At 40.1% G+C, this 21,402-nt stretch overlaps 1 protein-coding gene across 8 annotated transcripts in view; it reads right to left on the bottom strand.

The window, feature by feature from the left end:
- Positions 1-21,402, bottom strand: part of LOC118703341 (CREB binding protein) — a 157,496-nt gene that overhangs the window by 69,945 nt on the left and 66,149 nt on the right. For 6 of the 8 annotated variants that reach the window (XM_036410218.2, XM_036410219.2, XM_036410213.2 and 3 more), the window contains exon 3: positions 14,917-15,093. The exons of 1 other annotated variant lie outside the window; for it this stretch is intronic. In XM_036410218.2, the coding sequence (XP_036266111.1) occupies positions 14,917-15,093 (177 nt within the window). Of the gene's footprint in view, positions 1-14,916; positions 15,094-20,386; positions 20,453-21,402 lie in introns of those variants that run through there. One more of the 8 variants, XM_045571339.1, reaches the window with a different exon arrangement.

Raw genomic sequence — 21,402 nt, 5'->3', positions numbered from 1 at the left:
TCTGGCCCTCTATTCCTCTCCCTTCCTCTCTGTAAAAAAATCAATATATTAAAAAAAAAAAAAAAATTGTGCCCTGGCCAGCGTGGCTCATCCCATGCACTGAAAGGTTGACGTTTCTATTCCTAATCAAGCTTGATCCCAAGTTGGGAGTTGTTCTCCCTTCCCCTTCCCCTTCTCTCTCTCCCTCCCCCTCTCTGTTTAAAAAAATCACTTTAACAACATTAAAAAATAATTAAAAATTGCTATGCTTCAAAGCAATTTTTATGCTTTGGAGAAAGTGAAAGACAACGCAAAGAATGAGAGAAAATATTTGCAAATCATAGATATAATAAGGAATGTATATCTAAAACATACAAAGAATTCTTACAGCTCAATGATAAAAAGACAAATAACATAATTTAAAAACGGGCAAAAGATGTTACTAGATACTCAATACCATTAGCCATTAAGAACCACGATGAGATACTACTTTGCACCTACCAGGATGGGTAGAATTAAAAAAAAGACAGTAACAAGTTTTGGTGAACACGTGGAAAAACTGAAACCCTCATACATTACTAGATTGTCAAACTGAGCAGCCACTTTAGAAAACAGTCTGGCAATGCATCAAAGGGTTACACCTTGAGTTACCATATGACCCAGTAATTACTCTCTGAAGTATACATCCGAAGTAACTGAAAACATATGTTTACACAAAAATATGTACACAGGGTCAGAAAGAGATGTGACAACAAATGAAGGATTAGAGAGAAATGATGTCACTGTCTTTGAAGACAGTTGAAGGGAAAGAACTATAAGCCAAGGAAAAGTAAGAAGCCTCTGGAATCTGGGAAAGGATTCTCCCCTAGAGCCTGTGATGCCTTGATTTTAAGAGTATAGGACTTTGCCTAGCCAATGAAGATCACTGGTTGAACATCTATCTATAAACCAGGAGGTCACAGTTCGATTACCAGTCAGGGCACATGCCCAGGTTGCAGGCTCAATCCCCAGTAAGGGCATGCAGGAGGCAGCAAATCAATGATTCTCACCTTTGATGTTTCCCTCTCCCTCTCCCTTCCTCTTGAAATCAATAAAAATATATTTTAAAAAAAGAGTGACTTTTAATCTACAGAACTGTAATATAATTAATATGTTATTTTAAACTACTACAATTGTGATAATTTGTTAAAGCAGCAGAAAACTTACAGATTCTTAAAAAGACCATGACTCCCAATTCTCTATACTCTTCTGTGCTGTATTTTTCTTCATAGCCCCAAACATATCTGCCATTTTGCTATATATTTGCTATTATTGATGTCTGTCCCCAGTAACTTACAAAAGACAGAGTTTGTCTGCTGTGTCCACAGTACCAAGAGATGTACCTGAACTAAAAGGACACACAAAACAAACAAAAATGTGTACAGAAATGTTTGTAGCAGCATTATTCATAATAGCCAAAAAAGCAGAAACTTTCTTGAATGCCTATTGACACATGATACAACACAAACTATGAAAACATTATGGTAATTCAGTGATTTTTAATTGTTGTGCCATGGCTTACGTCTCAAGAAATTTTTTAAAAAGCAACACCTGACTATAGTTAGGGGCACAAACCTCTTTTCCCTTAAATTGTCAACAAAACAAAACACAACAGTCAACACAACAATGGCCATCCAGTGTGAATGAATCAAAATTATACTTTTTTTTGTTGTCAGATGGGCAAAAAAATGTATTTTTTGGTATGCCACAGAATTTTAGTAATTAGTTTATGTGTGTCATGAGATGAAAAGGGTTGAAAATCCTTGTGCTAAGTGAAAATAGCCAGCCACAAAAGAGCACAAATTGTGTAATCCCATTTCTATAAAATGATCAGAGAAGATAAACGCACAGGGGCAGGAAATAGATTAGTGGCTGCCTCCAGCTGAGGGATCAGGGGAAATGGGGAGTAACTGTTAACCTGTTAACCGAGCGGGACCTATAAATATGTCCAACATAAACACTACTGGGAACGGGTAGGACATATGAATACATCCTTGAAATATATATTGCGCCATGAGAGGTATATATTTTTTGTAATCTTTTTTTTTTCCTCAATATATTTTATTGATTTTCTTACAGAGAGGAAGGGAGAGAGATAGAGAGAGCTAGAAACATCGATAAGAGAGAAACATCGACCAGCTGCCTCTTGCACACCTCCTACCGGGGATGTGGCCGCAACCAATGTACATGCCCTTGGCCGGAATCGAACCTGGGACCTTTCAGTCGGCAGACTGATGCTCAAACCGGCTTCAGTTGTAATCTTTATAACTGTTTGTAAAATTTATAATTTTTTAATTCGATGTTTCCATTTTTTTGTTGGTACTCTTTTCTATTTGTTTGTAATTTTGTATTTTCCTTTGTGCTTTATATATAAATAAACAAAAAAAAATATTTCATTTATTTTAATTGAGTATAAATAAATAAAATAATAATATAAAATTACGTCCGCTGGGTGTGACGTACTGACACATCCTAGTGAAAGAGCATGCGCCCATTGTACGTTGCGTAATTAAAAAGGGAACTCCCTGGTTAACAGGTTAATACTACAAGGGTTTCTTTTTGGGGATGAAACTTTTCTAAAACTGACTATGAAGATGATTGCCAAATACCATTAAACTGTATACTGTAAAGGGGGGAATGTAAATCTATAATAATAAAGGTGTAATATGCTAATTAGACCAAACAGCAGGACAACCTCCCAGACGAAGCCAGGGCTGTGAGGGCTGAACCCCTTGCATGAATTTTGTGCATCGGGCCTCTGGTTGTATATAAATATATAAAATAAAAAAAAAGTTGCTTAGCCAAAACCGGTTTGGCTCAGCGGTAGAGTGTCGGTATGCGGACTGAAGGGTCCCAGGTTCGATTCCGGTCAGGGGCATGTACGTTGGTTGCGGGCACATCCCCAGTAGGGGGTGTGCAAGAGGCAGCTGGTCAATGATTCTCTCTCATTGACGTTTCCAGCTCTCTGTCTCTCTCCCTTCCTCTCTGTAAAAAATCAATAAAATATAATTTTTTAAAAATGCTGCTTAAAAAAGTTCTATCCAATTTTTAATCATTAAAGAATTGAAACTAAAAAAAAAAAGGCATTTTTTACCTATCAATATGATCAAGAGAAAAATACAATAATTGGTATTGATGATAATGGTGATAATGCAATTTAGTGGAGAGCAACATATATAAAAAAGAAAAATGTGCATTTCTTTAATTTAGTAGTTCCACTTCTTATGATTATTAGGGAAGCAACTATAAACTAGTGCACTAAAATGTATGTGCAAAGACAGGCATCATGCCTTGATTAAATCACCAAGAATTGGAAAACTTCTAAATGCCGTTTAAAGGTAGACTAATTAAACAAATTACGGCAATAGAGCTAATGAAATAACATGCAGTCATGAAAAATAAGCGGGACCTCAAGAGATCCCAGTCACAGCCATGTGGAGCAAAAGAATGGCCCAGCTGAGGCCCGCCCAAATTCCTGACTTACAAAAAATTGTGAGATATAATAAAATGATTATAATAACAACAATAATATATTAGACCATTATACTTTCATGAAAAGCTGTCTCTAACATATTGAGCTAAAAAAGGTTACAGAATAGTTAGTTTTTTCTTTATTAACTTTATATGTTTGTATCTGTTCTTAGAAAACTATTATCTAAAGGTTATCTTGGGACAGGATCATGTATTGTTTGAATGTTTTACAATAAGCAACCACCGGTACTATTCTTAAAAAATTCTGTTTTGGGGGAAAAAGAATTCCAAAAAATCAGTAGAAAATGTTAAAGAATTAAAGATAAAAAATAAAATTGTAAAGATACTAGAAGGTAATTAAGAGTAATATTTTGTAATGCAAAGGTGTTAAAGACTTTCATCAAAAAAATATAAAACAGTGGTTCCTAACCAATTCCCAGTAAAAACATCTTCAAATACAAATTTCCCATACTTCCTTCCCAGAAACTGTAATTGGAAAATCTACGGTGGAGCCAGAAGCAGTTCTACTTGTTCAAGTTCCATAGAGGATGCATTACTAATTTTAGCTTTATAATATTTTCCCCAGATTTTCCAAAATGTACTTTTACGGTGAGGATAAGACAAAACATTTAAAGAAAACGGCCCACAGGTGGTTCTGATGCAGTGTTGGGCCACACCATAAAGGGAAGTGCAAGGACAGACTACAGGAAAACTTATACTTTCTTCCAGGACCAAAGCATAAAGGCTATCAACAACAAAACAAAAACAAAAATACTAGGAAAAAAGAATGAACACACAAGACAAAGCAAGTTAATAACATAGGTATTATTTTTCTTGGTTCTCTTGGCCAGTCTTTATTTCTCAAGTACTTAGTGCCAAACTCTGTGCTCAGTGCTCATTTAATCCAATCTCCAAGGGAGAAACTAACTCAAGGCTAGCACTGCCTTATAGGAGAAACAACTGAGGCCCAGAGGTGTGCACCTTGTCCGGGTGGTATGCTCAGTGCAGCAGGCAGTCTGGTAGTAAAGCCCCCACCCTTATCCTCTCTGCTACCCACCTTGACAGAGGCCTGGATCACCTTGGTTTATTAAAGTGTTCTAAGAGACTCTAACAGAAACTAAACAACTCAAAAAAGAAATATGTATATCTCTAAATATAAGTACTTTAAATTTTACCAGTAATTTAAAAAATTATAAGTCAAAGTAATGAGACACCACCACCTTTTGCTATCAAAGCCCAACCTCAGGAGCATCTTGTAATGCTAGTGATCTGGTTCGTGGCTTTTGTTGGAAGGCAATATCCATCCAAAGCCTTAAAGTATATGCAATATGCATTTCTAGCACTCCAATAAGCTCACATGTAATTCCTAATAGGGAAAGAGAAGGCTAACATGGCAAGAAAGTCACATTGATTCAACCGTGACTCCCCCTCCAATGCTAGCATTTTGAACCATGAGTAACATCAGGTGAACACAAAGCACACTGACCCAGTGGCTGTGGGGGTACAGCCCGCTCACCCAATCCCATCTTCACTAGATTTGGTCACTACTCTTTGCATGTATCATTTGTCACCACAGCTCAACCATCATTTGCTCCACGTCCATCAAATGATCTTGAAAGACAAATATTTTATGTTTCTGTGGTCTTCCATACTTTTTAAAAGGAATCTAACATGTGCTTTTAAAAAATATGTTTTTATTAATTTCAGAGAGAAAAGGAGAGGGAGAGAGATAGAAACATCAGTGATGAGAATCATTGATCTGCTGGGGATCAAGACCACAATCCCAGGCATGTGCCCTGACAGAGACTTGAACTTTGACCTACCGGTTCATGGGTGGATGCTCAACCACTGAATCATACCAGCTAGGCTCTTACGTGTACTTTTATTAGAATTGCTATTGTTACACAGGTTTGTATAATTAACACCATCCCCATTTTTCTATATGGCCTGTATCCCATCCTAAGAACATAATAACAGATGTGCATAGGAGTACATACTGTATAATAATTTATCCTGGCATTCTTCTTAGAAAAATAAGTTATTTTCCATTAAGTATATAAGATTAAGTTATACTGTCTGCAAAGGAATCCAGTGCAAAAGTAAGCAGAACTTAACCAAGACAGAATGGGGGAAGAAAGAGTTTCCTCTTGCCACTTAAGAGGAACCATTGCCTCAGATCCAAATAGGGCTGGGATCCCTATAGATGACCCTTCAGGACAACATGGCCCCAAATTCCACGTCACTAATGGGGTACAGACAAACATCTCTTGACATCCTTTCTCTGGCCCACCTGGAAACCTCACTTCTCCCTCAAATTCCAGTTAAAGTAGAAAATGATACCCAAGTGAACACCTGCTGGGACAGGGATTGCTCTGCAGTATTTGCTTGTCTTGATTCCCCCAGAAGGGCCCCTATATCAGCTGGGTATGAAAAAATTTGCAGTCTTAAAATAAAGAAAATACTCATTAAATATACACAGCTATCTAACTGGGAAGAAGTGATAATCACCTTTGAGATGATAAAGATCAACTGGTAAGAAACAGCTATTTTAGATAGATGAGTGGTATAATGTTTCTTGTGATTTCTTCTTTTTTGCTTGGTATTTATTGATTTTTAAGATTACCTTACAATTTAAGATTTAAACTCAACTGGAAAATAACTTAAAATTATCTTAAGTTGGAACAAAATGATTTCTAAACAATCTTCCAAATCAGAACACTGTGATCTTACAGTGGAAAACAAATGGCTAAGAAAGAAAACTCAATGGGTGTGATAAAGGGCAAAGGCAGGGGGACTGATAAATGGACAGACATCCCCCCTCCACCAACTCTCTACACCATGCCCCCAAATCCTTCCTTCTGAACTGGAGATGTGACCTGCCAAGGAGGGGTGAGTGGTTACTTGCTACTGCACAAAGAAACCCTATAAGGTAGAAGGTACTGCATTAATCCCAGTGGCCAATCAGACCAGCAGATCTCAACTGAATTAAGGGGTCTTAAAAGGCACCAGGTCCATTGACCAAATTATCAGTTCAGAAGAATTCCCAATTTACTAAAAACTTTTAAGGAATATTCTTCTTGTATACCATCCTAAACAATAAAAGGCTAATATGCAAATTGTCCTCTTGACTGGGAGTTGCATGGGGGACGAGGGGAGAAGGCCAGCCTGCCAACTGCCGTTGGCCCCTCCTTTGGACTGACCCACCCATGCACAAACTCATGCACCGGGCCCCACACACACATACACTGAGTGGCCAGATTATTATGCGTTCAGAGATCATAATAATCTGGCCACTCAGTGTAAGGCTTAACCTGTTCAGTCAGTTCATGCCTTGATTCCTCAGTGAAGAGAGAAAGGAGTTAGAAAATTATGAGAGACTAGGACAAACAAGGGGAGGGGGGAGGGAGACAAGATAGGAAAACCTTCTTAAGTACTACAGTGAACACCAAGATCAACAAAGTAAGCAGAGGGACAGCTAGGCATCAGGTCACTCATACTGCATTAAACAGTGGCTCTGAAAACATTCTACATTAGCAATTTTCTTTTAAAAACATTTTATTGATTATTTACAGAGAGGAAGGGAGAGGGGTAGAGTTAGAAACATGGATGAGAAACGTCAATCAGCTGCCTCCTGCACAACCCCTCCCCCCCCCCCAAAAAAAATTGGGGATGTGTCCACAACCAAGGTACATGCCCTTGACTGAAATCAAACCTGGGACCCTTGAGTCCACAGGCTGACATTCTATCCACTAAGCCAAACGGGTTAGGGCGACATTAGCAATTTTTAACCTTTTTTATCTCATGGCACACATAAGCTAATTACTAAAATTCTGCAGCACACCAAAAAAATATTTCTTGTCCACCTGACAAAAAATATAGGTGTAATTTTGATTTATTCACACCATATGGGTATTGTTTGTGTTGGGTATTGCATGTTTTTAAAATTCTTAGGGCATTCTAGTTGAAAATCATTGTTCCACATCAAAGTTACTGGAGGAGCTTATTTAAAACTACAGATTCCAGCCCTAGCCAGTATAGCTCAATGAATAGTGTTGGCCTGCGGACCAAAGGGTCCCAAAAAGGGTCTCAGGTTCGATTCCAATCAAGGGCATGTACCTTGGTTACAGGCTCCTTCCTGGCCCGGGCTTTAGTCAGGGCTCGTGCAGGAGGCAACTAATCAATGTTTCTCTCACATCAATGTTTCTCTCTGTCATTCCCTCTCTCTTTCACTCTGCTTAAAAGTCAATGGAAAAATAAACTAAATAAATAATACACAAATCTGCATATTCCAGTGTCAGAGAGAGAACAAGCTCATCTATTTGGCAATTTATCCTGAACTGCTTTATAGGGAATTAGGCGATGTACACTGGAAAACTGATAAAGAAAGAAACTTAAGTTTTGCAAATAGTGACCACAAAAACAGGTTCATGACTCTTCCTTTAAGACAGCGATTTTCAATGGGTGCCCTGCAAGAATTTTTTAAACATGCAATTAACTGACTAGTCAGGGGCACTGACTTCTCAAAATAATTGTATATCTGTATTTTTTTCAGATCAATAAAAAACAGGATATATTCTTTGGTGTGCTGTAGAACTGTAGTAATTAGTTTATGTGTGTCATGTGATGAAAAAGGTTGAAAATCCCTGCTCTAAGAGTGTTTCAAATCTGTAGAAAGGTAAGAAATTACAAACAAAATGGTCAAAGACAGTGGTGCAATGAGATACATCAGAAAATTTGGGACTATGCGCTACTTGCTTCTGAACATTGTACTGCCCTCAACAATGACCCCGTATGCAACAGGAGCCCGGAACTTTTCAGAGCTCCTGCAGCCAGCCTAACCCAGATGACGACAACAGAGCACCCTGATGTGCAGGTCTCCTTTTAACTCTCAGTAGACAATGATTCACCCACAGATTCACCTGCACATTCCAGTGATGCTCTTCTGCCCTCATCTTAATCACCTCCACTGCACCAATTCCTTCTGTTCAAACATCTCCTCTTTTGGCTGCAGGACATCATTCCCTTGCTGTCCCCTTTGTGGTTCCTTCTTGACCTCTCTCTCTCTGGTTCTTTCCCCCTGCATGATCTTGTTCAATTCACAGCCCCTGCTGCAATATGGTTCCCACAGTTCTCACATGGACAGAGGATACCTTACTTGTATGTCCACCATGTGCCCAACATCCCCACCTGGACATCTCACAAGTATCTCAAAAGGAACGCATCTAAAATGGAATTACTGATGCCCACCTCTTTGTCATCCCTCTCCAAGTCTGTTTCTCCCCAGCTCTGTAAATGGTTCCACCACCCAACAAGTCGCCTCACATGATGACTCCACATAATCTAGTGGCAACTGTCATCTAGTCTCCTGTCCCTACTGTGATCAATCACCTCCAAACTACCATTTCCTCTCACCCAGAACACTGCAGTAGTCATTGTCACCCTACTGCCCTCCCTGAACTGGCTCCAATTTGATCCCCAACATATACTCCCAATGTTCTCCCTTCACTTGAGAGCCACCTTTCCCACTGGATACCTGCAAGTTCCTACACAAGCTAATGCTCTCCAACCAAGTGCCCTGGATTTTCATGGCTTCTGCTCTCCTGATCTTGCCCTCAAATCTCCCTCTGTGGTGCAGCTGCTCCAATGGCTCCATCTAAGGAGGTTCCTATGTCAACTTCAGCCACTACATACTACTCAGACCTGTTGGGACAGTTTGTGTTTTGTAATTATTTTTTCTCCATCACCACCTCCCCTCAATTTCATGAAAGAAGGTAAACTCTATGTCACACACATCTGCATTCCAGGTGCACCTAGTCCCAGAGATGGCATTCAATACATGTGGCAAATTAAAGGAATGGCCACATCCCCACTTTCTTAACTCGGCTCAAAGATGTTGAAATCATCTAGAAATGAGAAGAGAAAGGCAATGACCAAGTGGATTTAAATCATTCCGTGAAGAGCTCTAACAGGGCATCTGAATCCTGACCCTGTTTGGTACATTGAATCCAGTTGGGCTTCAAAAGATTACTCCCAATAGCATGACAAAACACGCAAATAAACTCAAGGCCTCGTATTTTCCATTAATGAGACTTAGATTTTTGTTAACTGCTTTCCCTCACAGTGCCAAAATCTATGATCCCAAAGGGTCAGGCACAATTTAGAAAATTCAAGGAAGAACATGTTTGAGGAACTGTAAACAAATGATGGAAACAAAGGCTAGTAAAGCACTCCCTGGACTCAGAGATGCTAAAACATGACACCAGACATAATTAAAAAGAGCTCCAGGCTTTGCAGACAGGAAGCTACCAAGCATGGAACAAACTAAAACTCTTCAGACCCTCAACTTCCTCATCTGTAAAATGGGAGATGTAATGATGTCTTTCAAAGAGACTATTCCAAGAATAAGATAAAACACAGGACAAGGTGGCAGAGATGCCAGGTGAACTGTGTGCACTGACTGTCCACTTCTCTGCCCTGCGTTACTCTGCCTCACAGGCACACTCACAGGTAAAGCACCACTCCCTTGGTAAAGGTCTGAGCAGCTCACTCAGTCGACCCTCCTGGTGGGAAAGTGGCAGCTGGAAAAGCAGTGCAGATGGCAGTTGGAATGGGTAGAGAAAGGGAGAGGTAGAGATAAAGATAGAGATGAGAGAAAAAAACTGGTTTTATTTCTATTAGATGCCACAAAAACAGACAAAAAGATGAGGTACTGTTGCTACTGCTTCCCCTAACCATACTCTAGAGCACATGTGTCAAACACAAGGCCCGCGGGCCAAATCCGTCCCGCCAGGCCTTGCAATGTGGCCCGCACCAGGCTGTCATCACTGCATTCCGCTGCGTTTCCATCTCAATGACAGTTTATGACTGTTCAGTAAACCATTCGGCCTGCAATTTAGCCTGGATTTTATATTTTGGCCCCTTCTCTGATTGAGTTCGACACCCCTACTCTAGAGCAGGGGCTGTCACCAGGGGCCACTATGGGAGGAAGAAAAGGGAGAGGAGAAGAGTGCTGTGAGAAACCTAGTGGGTGTAGGCCAGGGATGTTGCTGAACATTCCACAATACACAGGACAACCCCCACCAACGAGAATGATCCAGCCCCAATTGTCAACAGTGCAGAGGGAGAGAGAAGCCCTGCTCAAGACCAAAGGGCTGCCCCACTAGCCCTGGCACAGTGAAAGGAACCAGATGCCTCTTTCTAGTCAAGTCTGAATTTGACCCTGATAAATGTACCACTTTCAGAAATTTAGTCCCCTGGATCAGCACAGGAAGGCAGGGGGATGTGGAGTGAAAGGATTCCACCACCAAGTTGTAGGTAAAGAAGAGAGGATGAGGAAGTGAGGCTAGAGAAGATTTGAAAAGAAAAAAGGAGGAAAGTATTAAGTCAGAGTTTATGGGACTAAAAATACAGAATGGCTGTGGAAAAGCAAATGCTCTTTAAAAAAAAAAAAATAAAAAAAAAAAAAAAAAAATGTGTATATATATATAATTGATTTTTTACAGAGAGAAAGAGAGAGGGATAGAGAGTTAGAAACATCGATGAGAATCATCGATCAGCTGCCTCTTGCACAACCCCCACTGAGGATGTGCCCGCAACCAAGGTACATGCCCCTGACCGGAATCGAACCTGGGACCTTTCAGTCTGAAGGCCGATGCTCTATCCACTGAGCCAAACTGGTTTCGGCAAATGCTCTTACTCTGAAACCAAAATGTGCTCCAGGTCATTGAGCAAACTCTGGTGATGACTGCTAGAACTGGAGTCCATGTTACCACCCTCCTAATGAGGAATGGAAAAGAAAAGGCAGGTGAGATTAGGGAGAATGTGGGTGCCAGATGTAGAATGCTGCCTCCAGAGCTCTGAAGGGCAAACTAGGGGAGCAGGAGGCTTTGTTTTAGGTTCTGGATGTGTATGGCTGAAACGACAATCCTTGAAGGGCAGGTTCCCAGCCACAAGCCCAGGGAATGAAAGACTTGGTTGTTTCTATCCTAGGTGCCCGTCAGCAGATGACTGGATCAGAAAACTATGGTACATCTACAGAATGGAATATTATACTGCCATAAAAAGAAGGAATTCTTAGCATTTGCAGCAACCTGGATGGAATTGGAGAACATTATGCTAAATGAAATAAGCCAGTCAATGAAAGAAAAATACCACATGATCTCACTCATTTGTAGATAATAAAAAACATTATAAACTGATGAACAAAAAGATAGATACAGAAGTAGGAAAGCATCAAACAGTCAAATTACAGTGGGAAGGTTAGGAAGAGATGGGGGAGATAAGAGATCAACTGAAGGACTTATATGCATGCATGTAAGAATAACAATGGATGCAAAACATTGGGGGGTGAGGGCATATATGGGAGTAGGGCTGGGGAGGGGGGCAATAGTAAGATATGTACTCATATAATACCTTAATAAAGAAAAAAATAATTAAAAAAAGATGAAGACATGGCTGTTTCCAGCCTCATTTAGCAGCTGTGAGTGCACAGTGAGGTCTGACAAAAACATATACACCTTCCCTTTTTGTTTGGAATAAAAAGAGAGTCTATTCTGCAGTGCAAAGGGAGCTATTTTCCCAAAATATCTTGGATAGTTAGGCCGAGAGGTTACAAGGATAATCCCTATTTTATAGGTGAAATCTCAGAAAGACTGAAGGCACTCAAACCCATCTAACAAGTCAGTCACAACATCCATGTCTCATAGACACGATACAGTTCTTGGAAGATGAATGTTCTTTGACTGTAATAAAAATCTACTGACAGCCTCAACCACTAACAGATAGAAACTGTGAGAAAAGCCTGCTTCTTGATTCTCTTGGCTATACTACTGAATCAAGAGGGTAATTGAAGAGAAAGGAACAGTGATTCATAGTCATGAACCCTCTGTCTCCACAAAGGGAACCTGGGAGGACTGACTGAATAACCTCTACCTAGCCCTCTGATTGCCAGCTCATCACAGAAAATGTAAACTCCCGGAGAGAGTGTTATTCATAAGAAATATGGGTTATTTTTTGCTGGAGATCCAAGATGGCGCCATAAGTAAACACTTAAACTGCTGCCTTGCACAACAATTTCAAAACTACAACTAAAAGACAAAACGCCTATCACCCAGAACCACAGGAAAGCTGGCTGAGTGAAAATTCTACAACTAGAAGGAAAGAGAAAAGAGCATTCAGGGCACAAGCGCTGAAAAGCTGAGGTAATGGAGGCATGGCTGGTGGTGGGCGTTGCTTTCCTCAATCTGAAGGGAGACAAGCTTCCGATTTCTCTGAAATCCAGTTTCTGGGGAGAGGCGGAGGACCCATACTCCTACGGGGAGAAGCTGGACTGTCTGCCATTGGGTCAGAAAGTGATAGTGGCTTGCTTGCAGAGCTGAACACAGGAATAATTGCTTGCTGCACTGGGCACGAGACACGGGGACTTAGTTGAAAGTGGAAGTGCGGGGGACAGTGGGCTGGCAGCTGTTGCTGTTTGCCACACTCTAGCCTGGTGATGCCCTGAGACCCCACCCCGTACAACCTACAAGCCCACCCAAGCTCCAAGCAGCAGCTTTTGCATATGAATGGCCTTCCCTATCGAAACTTAACCTAGCAAACTTGCAACCCAGTTCAGACAGCTCGAAAGCCTCCAAGCCCCAAGCAGGGAGGAGAGGACTGTGGTTCTTGCTGTAGCTCCTGCAGGGTGGCCTCAGACAGTAGCTGACCTGCACCCCATTGGAGATCCAGAAGCCAGTGTACCTACTGGTCAGTGTGAGACACCAGATTTCATCTCCTCACATCCATAAGTGACACATTTGGGAGGTGGAGTCAGTGAGCATCAAAGCCCCACTGAAACAAGGCCTGCACCGTAAGCATGTTTCCAGCACAGCAATTCTTCCATTATAGACACAGCGGGTCCTCGCAGCCAATTGGCCTGAGGTTAATTCCTCCCAGTGTACCAACAGCAATCAAAGCTTAACTACACCAAGACTGTGCACTCAGCCCACAAAGGGGTGTACCAAGAGCGTCACCTCAGGTGATTGGGGAGGCTGAGCTACTGGCTCCTATAGGTCACCTACCACACAAAGCCACTCCATCAACACAGAGAAGCAGCCAAAATGCAGAGACATAGAAACATGTCATGAATGAAAGAAATGGAGAAAAGCAAACTACTGGACGACACAGAGTTCAAAACCACATTTATAAGGTCGCTCAAGAATCTTCTAAAAACCACTGAGAAACTTGAAGAGACCTTCAAGGACCTTAATGAGAATGAAAAAAAAAAAAAAAATTCAGTCAGAAATTAAGCACACACTGTCTGAAATAAAGAATACACAGAACCTCAACTGTAGATCAACATACCTCAAGAGTCAAACCAAAGATCTGAAATATGAGGAAACAAAAAACACCCAACCAGAAAAACAAAAAGAAAAAAGAACCTAAAAATATGAAAATAGTGTAAGGAGCCTCTGGGACAACTTCAAGCGTACCAACATTCAAATTTTTAGGGTGCCAGAAGAAGAGAAAGAGCAAAATACTGAAAACCCATTTGAAGAAATAATGACAGAGAACTTTCCCTACCTGGTAAAAGAAATAGACTTACAAGTTCAGGAAATACACAGAACCCCAAACAAAAGGAATCCAAAGAGGAACACACCAAGACATATCATAATTAAAATGCCAAGGGCAAAAGACAAAGAGAGAATCTTGAAAGTAGCAAGAGAAAAACAGTTAGTTACCTACAAGAGAGTACCCATACAACTGTCAGCTGATTTCTCAACAGAAACTATGCAGGCCAGAAGAAAGTGGCAAGAAATATTCAAAGTGATGAACGGCAAGAACCAACAACCAAGATTACTCTACCCAGCAAAGCTATCATTCAGAATTGAAGGTCGGATAAAGAGCTTCACAGACAAGAAAAAGCTAAAGGAGTTCATCACCACCAAACCAGGATTACATGAAATGCCTGAAGGGTATTCTTTAAGAAGAGGAAGAAGAAAAATGTAAAGGTAAAAACTATGAACAAAAAAGTGACAATACATATCTACCAACAAGTGAATCTAAAATTCAAGTGAATAAAAAAATCTGAAGAACAGAATGGACTGATGAAATAATAGAATCAGGGACATAGAAAGGGAGTGGATTGACAATTCTCAGGGGGAAGGGGTCTGAGGGGTGTGGGAAGAGATTGGACAAAAATCTTACACCTATGGATGAAGACAGTGGCAGGGGGTAAGGGCATAGGGTTGGGTGGGGAATTAGGTGGAAGAGAACTATGGGGGGGCGGGGGGGAGGAACACCTGTAGTAATCTGAACAATAAAGATTTATTTAAAAAAAGAAATATGGGTTATTTTCTTATTACCTACAATATGCTTTTAGTTACAGATCTTTACTATCAGCACAATAAAATCTACCCAGCAAAGCCCTGAGAGACAAGGGCAACTTACCATGTTTGGCACGTTGGTGACTGAAGCATTCTTGATGTCTGCAGGGAAGGGAGGCAAACTGGTGACCACATTCTGCTTGCTGGATAACTGGGGGTTCACACCAGGGGCTCCCATTGGCTGCCCTCCAGTTTGATTAAAAGGTTGTCCAAATGGACTTGTATTACCAGTCATTCCCATCTGAAACAAAAAGAGGCAACATCAGGTATTGGGAAAATCACATATAGAAGAAGGGCCTCAGGTATGCTCACTTTGACCCAGGGAAGCAAAAACTGTTATTTCCTATGAAAGCTTCATAACAATTACAAATTAAAGGCTCATTTTCAGGGTTCAAGTCAGAATTATGAACAGAGCAACTTGCTCAAGCAGCTATACACTAAGGCAGACGGCTAATAAAGCAATTCTCAACAGCTACATCTATCTCCTCCTCCTAAGAGCCAGCAATTTCCCATCCTTACCCTCAGCCATACTCAACACCCAATTCCCCCACCAATACATTAAGAAAATAATTTAGAGAACAAAACCTTCTAGAATCATTAATAAAGAGAAGCTCCTTCAGCTTAATAATTATTTTCTAAGTAAACAGATTCTTTCACGTTTCCCCAACAGATTGAAGTTTAAAACACACAGTAGAAACACTGACAAAGAAATGATATAATGTCTGGGGTTTGCTTTAAAATAACCTAGTGAGGCCCTGGCTGGTTTGACTCAGTGGTTAGAACCTCAGCCTGCAGACCAAAGGGTCTCAGATTCAATTCGTGGTCAAGGGCATATACCTAGGCTGCAAGTTTCCTAAATCCATGGGGGCGTGTGGGTGGCAAACCCTTCTCCCCCCTTCCCTCTACCCATCCACTCTCTCTGGAAATCAATGGAAAAAATATCTTCAGGTGAGGATTAAAAAATAAATAAATAAATAAAATAACCTAGTGAGGCAAGATGTACTGGTAGGAAAGAAGTTTAGATAACAAACAACTGGACTTACGTTGGTAACTCCCAAATAGATGACAGGTACGCATTTGAGGAATTGTTATATTATCCTCTCTAATTTTAAATGAAATTTCCCATTATAAAATTAGTGAAAAAATATAAAATATATACTAGATAAAGGCAAAAACAGGAAGAAGGAACTCTCCCACCTATGCCTCTTTAAGGGCCTGTAACCAACACATGTCAGGAATCTCCACAAGAATGAATTTAGGAAACCTCAAATTTATATTCTGATGCTCACTCTCCTCTCCTCTGGAGAAACAGAAACCAATCAATAAAAGACTGGCTTTTCTCACTGCCTGCCTGTGCTCTTTCTCTAAGTTGTAACATTCCACCTGCTGTGTACTGCTCACTCTACTTTCCAAGTATCTTGGTGCAGTGAATGTTTGAAAACTGGAAGGAAGGGGGCCCCAGAAAAGACCTCCTATGGTAAGTTCTCATTTAAGAGATCTGCACTCCAGCTTGCTCTAGCCCAGTCATGCTGGGAAACGTACATTTCCCTTCTATAAACTTTGATCCTCATTTGTAAGACCTATGTCTTGAACAAGATGAACTGCATTATTTCTTGCAGCTCTAAAATTCTAGGTTGCAAACAAAGCAATGCTCCATACAACTAACCTTTTCTGCTGTAATGTCCATATAAAAACACAAATAAAACCAAACTAGTGTCACAAAAATGATCTTGTTCTGTGCATTTTCATATGTATAACTAGTTTTCACATGTAACTTTTTCAGCTGATATTTCTCACCTTTTGAAAGTAAACATATTCTAGCAGCCATTTTTGCACTATTTGCTTTACTTGAGTAAACAGAAACAAATTTAAATTCCACTGAAACTCAAATTCAACTTGAATTAAAAAAAAAATTCTTCAAAAGCCTAGTTAGGCTCAACTTTTGAGTTCTGATGACTTAGTCAAGGTAATGTGGCAGCTCAGTAAACTTTTAATATAAAGGGCATTTCTGATTTTCAGAAATTACCAACATTAGGGTTTTGTTTTGTTTTTAAATCCTCACCCGAGGATATTTTTCCACTGATTTCTTAGAGTGTAAGAGACAGGGAAAGACAGAGAGAAATATTGAGAGAGAAACACGTCTATCGAATGCCTCCTGCATGCATCTTGACCAGGGCCTGGGCAACAACCGAGGTATGTACCCTTGACCAGAAATGAACCCAGGACACTTTGGTCCGCAGGCAGATGCTCTATCTACTGAGCAAAATCAGCTAAGACTGATTTTCAACTAGGTTTTGTAGTAGCTATCCAAAACTCTGATCTGAAGCAAGAATGTGTTTATTCAGAAAAAAATAGATACATTAAATAAATAAATTCCATGTAAGAATTACTTCTCCCAGAATTTGTTTTATCCCATAAAATCAAATTGGTGAATACTTCTTAGAGACCCAAGAATTTGGGGATAAAAAAACACATATTTATAATTTCTATTTCTTAAATTTTATTTAAAGTATCTTTACTAGGACCATATATTCAGAAGACATATGCATCCATTCACCACCTCTCCTTAAATCCAATCCATTCTTGCAGTTAGCAAGTTCAGGTTTCCCCCACTATCTAAAAGTCGAGTTCATATGAAACCCTTTGTAAACCAAATGCTGTAAAGTTAAGAAATTACCATTAATTTATTTTTAAATATATATATATATATATATATATATATATATATAAAATATATTTTATTGATATTTTACAGAGAGGAGGTAGGGAGAGAGAGAGAGAGAGAGAGCTAGAAACGTCAATGAGAGAGAAACATCGACCAGCTGCCTCTTGCACACCCCCTACCGGGGAAGTGCCCGCAACCAATGTACATGCCCTTGATCGGAATCGAACCCGGGACCTTTCAGTCCACAGACCGACGCTCTACCACTGATGGTGTTGCTCAGTGGTTAAAGCGCTGGTCTGCACACTGAAGGGTTGCAGATTCCATCTCTGGTCCCGGTGGTTGAGTGCATGCAGTAGGCCACCAATTGATGTGTCTCTCGCACATCTCTCTCTCCCTCACTTCCTCCTCCCTCCCCCCGCCTCTCTCTTTCCCCCTCTTGCCTTTCCCTTCCTCACACTTTCTAAAAATCAATGGCAAAATATCCTGATGCGAGGATTAACAACAAATTTTAAACCTAATGTATAGTAAAAGCAGGAATATGATAAATTACACAACACACTTTACACCACCTACCAATCCAATTCAAGCATAGGCTTTCCAATTTATCCATCACTGAACATCAACCTAGAAAGGCCACTTTGTTAGTTGCAGAACCAATAATAATTTAGGCAGCTTTCAAGATTCCTGCTCTCTGCACATGTGTAAATAATACGAATGGTAGACACAGGCAAGTTCAATGCGCACACATGTGATTATTTCACCACAATCAAAATGCTTAATTAGCCCTGGCTGGTGTGGCTCAGTTGAGTTAGACGTTGTCCCTTGCTGGTTCAATTTCTGGTCAATGTACATGCTTGGGTTTCAGACTCAATTCCCAGTAGGGGGGCACACTGGAGGCATATAGGAGGCAGCTGACCCGGGCTTCACTCTCACATTGATATTTCTATCTCTCCTTTCCTCTCTCTCTAAAAACAAACAAAAAAAAACAATAAAAATATTTTTTAAGTGCTTAATTACACCCAGTTTACCGTAAACTTAATACCCTCGTGAGCTTTCTTAGGTTTTTCTGATATCCTAGCAAATCTTAATAGATGAACAACATAAAGAGAAAGTCCAGATTCTCACAAACATAGCTCAAAGCTACAGTGGCTTGATGCTAAGATGCTGAGTGTGGCTCCTGGGGAAGAAGTACCTGGCTTTTTGCAGAACTGCTGAACGCTATTTTCACTTTTCACCTTTTTTCGTAAAAGCAAAAAATCCTCTTCAAATTTCTTTCAGTTAGTGAAAACAAGTACTAATGTAGGTCTTTGACAAAAGCAAAATGGCATTAATGTAAACCAAAAGTGGGGGGATACCTGGCCCTGGAGGGTGGCTTAGTTTATTTAGTCGGAGCATCAACCTGTTCACCAAAAGGTGGAGGGTTCGATTCCCAGTTAGGGCATATACCTAGGTTTCAGGTTCAATCCTCCCCTCCCCCCTCTAATCAATACATATCTTTGGGTGAGGATTTTTTAAAAAGTGGGGGTTACCTGTATCCTCTAAACTCCTGCTGTGAGCCAAGCCTAGTTCTGTGCAGAGGCAACTTTCCTGCTTGTCATGGAGCTCACTTGTTATAACCACCAATTTGACAAAGAAAATCCATATCACACTGGAAATCTCTAGCATCAACAAACCAAAGTACACGGTAGCTGAGGGAGGGGAAGGATAGACAATTTGTCCTTCTATTTACCCCTTCAGTGTAGAGAGGGAAATAAATACCAAGAGACCAAAGAGCTTTCAAAAGGGTCCTTTGGATCTCAAAGTTCACACAACATGTTGCAAAAAACCTGTTTCTAAAACATTGTAAACATTTTACAACATTCATATGATCACCTTGCCAGGTTGAAAATGGGGTGGATGTATGGTCTGTCTGGTCCCTTGAATATAACTTGCCTGGTCAGCTTCTGGGCAAAGCACTTTCTGTCTGCACTGAAGCGTTCCTGGGGGTTTGGGAACACTGATAAATTTCATCTGGAATATTTTTCACTTTTTCTTTCTGGCCATCCAATAGTGAAGAAAACTATTTCAATGTGGTCTTGATCCTCATGGTGCAAGAATCAAGGTAAAATCAAAGCAAAGTGTATTACCTGCTATCGTTACCTAATGGCAGGTAACGAACATCCAGCTAATAGTGACTGACTATACATTTAAAAAAGTGAAAAATTTTCCCTCCCCAGCCTACAACAAATACATTCTGCAGACGAACCAAAACAAATCCAAGCTACCTGCAGAATGTCAGACTCTAATTAAGGTCAGGGCTCAGGTCTCTCAGTCTAGGGTCAATCCCAGCCTCTCTGTGACCAGTTAGAGCTAACAGGGAGGAGGACCAAATGTCAGTCCTCCAACAGACGACTGCTACCCAGCTCCTAAATAAGACCCCCGCCTGGACCCCAGGCCCCAAACAATTTCCTGGCAGAGCCTGGTAGAACCAGAGGGTATTCTTTAGTCCTAGCCTGCGGAGTGGGTAAAAGCCATTGGCTTTTAGAGACTTCTAGATTTCTGTTCTACATCTATTGTCCTTTGATCAGATTGAACATTCCCAAGTCTAGGCTAACACCCATATTTTTAACATCAATACTCATAACAAAGTAGTCAAATCAGGACATAAAAATATTTGCTCTAATTTTCTGACCATTATTTGATAACAATTTAATATATTTGGCTTTATTTTCAACTGAAGTTTATCAGGATTTGGGTAAAGCTGCTTGAGAACCACCATGTATTCTTTTCAATAAAATTCATAAAGCAGAACAGCAGAAATAAGTAACTATTAAGCCGATGGTAAAATTTATATAAAATATGGAAAAATTAAAACGTATCAAATATTTACATTATCTTATTCAGCAGCAACCCATACATGTTAAAATTTTCTTTTATTCTATTTTTTCCAGAGCCCCTTTAAGCATCAATTCAAGTTAAATTTGAGAGAACAGGGAAAAGTAACTATATTAAGCACCTAAAAAGGCAAGCTTTACTATAATGAAATCTAAATTTAAAAATGTCTTATAGGTCTACCATGTTTGCCCATGAGAAAGCATTCTTGTAACCAAGTATATCAATCATTTCAAAAAGAGAATAAGGACTTTTTTTTTTTTTTTTTAAAGAGAGGGGAAGGGAAAGCATGAGAAACACTGACCAGCTGCCTCCTGCATGAGCCCCAACAGGGGTCCAACCTGCAACCCCAATATGAACCCTAACTGGGAATTAAACCCATCACACCTTGGTGTACAAGATGATGCTCCAACGAACCGAGCTATACAAAGAAAGAAAAAACTAGGGGGGAGGAAGAAGAAGAAAGAAGAAAGAAGAAAGAAGAAAGAAGAAAGAAGAAAGAAGAAAGAAAGAAAGAAAGAAAGAAAGAAAGAAGAAGAAGAAGAAGAAGAGATAAATACTAGTGCCAGATCTAGAGGCCTACTGCCTTCTCCCCAAAGGATGGGGACTCTAAAGTATGAAATTTGATAAGAAAACCTCTTTATTAGTTGGATTTAAAAAAAACTAAAAAAGGCCTACATTAGCCTTTATTAATGAAGCAAAGATAGTACCTGGAGCCAATTCTAGCGATACTTGGTTCATCAATCAAAAACTGCTTAAGCCGAAACTGGTTAGGCTCAGTGGTAGAGCGTCCGTCTGTGGACTGAAAGGTCCCAGGTTCAATTCTGGTAAGGGGCATGTATGTTGGTTGCGGGCACATCCCCGGTAGGGGATGTGCAAGAGGGAGCTGATCAATGTTTCTCTCTCATCGACGTTTCTAGCTATCTCTCTCCCTTCCTCTCTGTAAAAAAATCAATTAAAAAAAAAATATATATATATATATTTAAAATTAAAAAAACAAAAAACCCTGCTTAA

The sequence above is a fragment of the Pipistrellus kuhlii genome, unplaced genomic scaffold, assembly GCF_014108245.1.
Source record: "Pipistrellus kuhlii isolate mPipKuh1 unplaced genomic scaffold, mPipKuh1.p scaffold_m20_p_4, whole genome shotgun sequence".
NCBI classification, from domain to species: domain Eukaryota; kingdom Metazoa; phylum Chordata; class Mammalia; order Chiroptera; family Vespertilionidae; genus Pipistrellus; species Pipistrellus kuhlii.
Note: the sequence above shows the minus strand (reverse complement) of the source record. Positions and strands in the feature narration are given on the sequence as shown.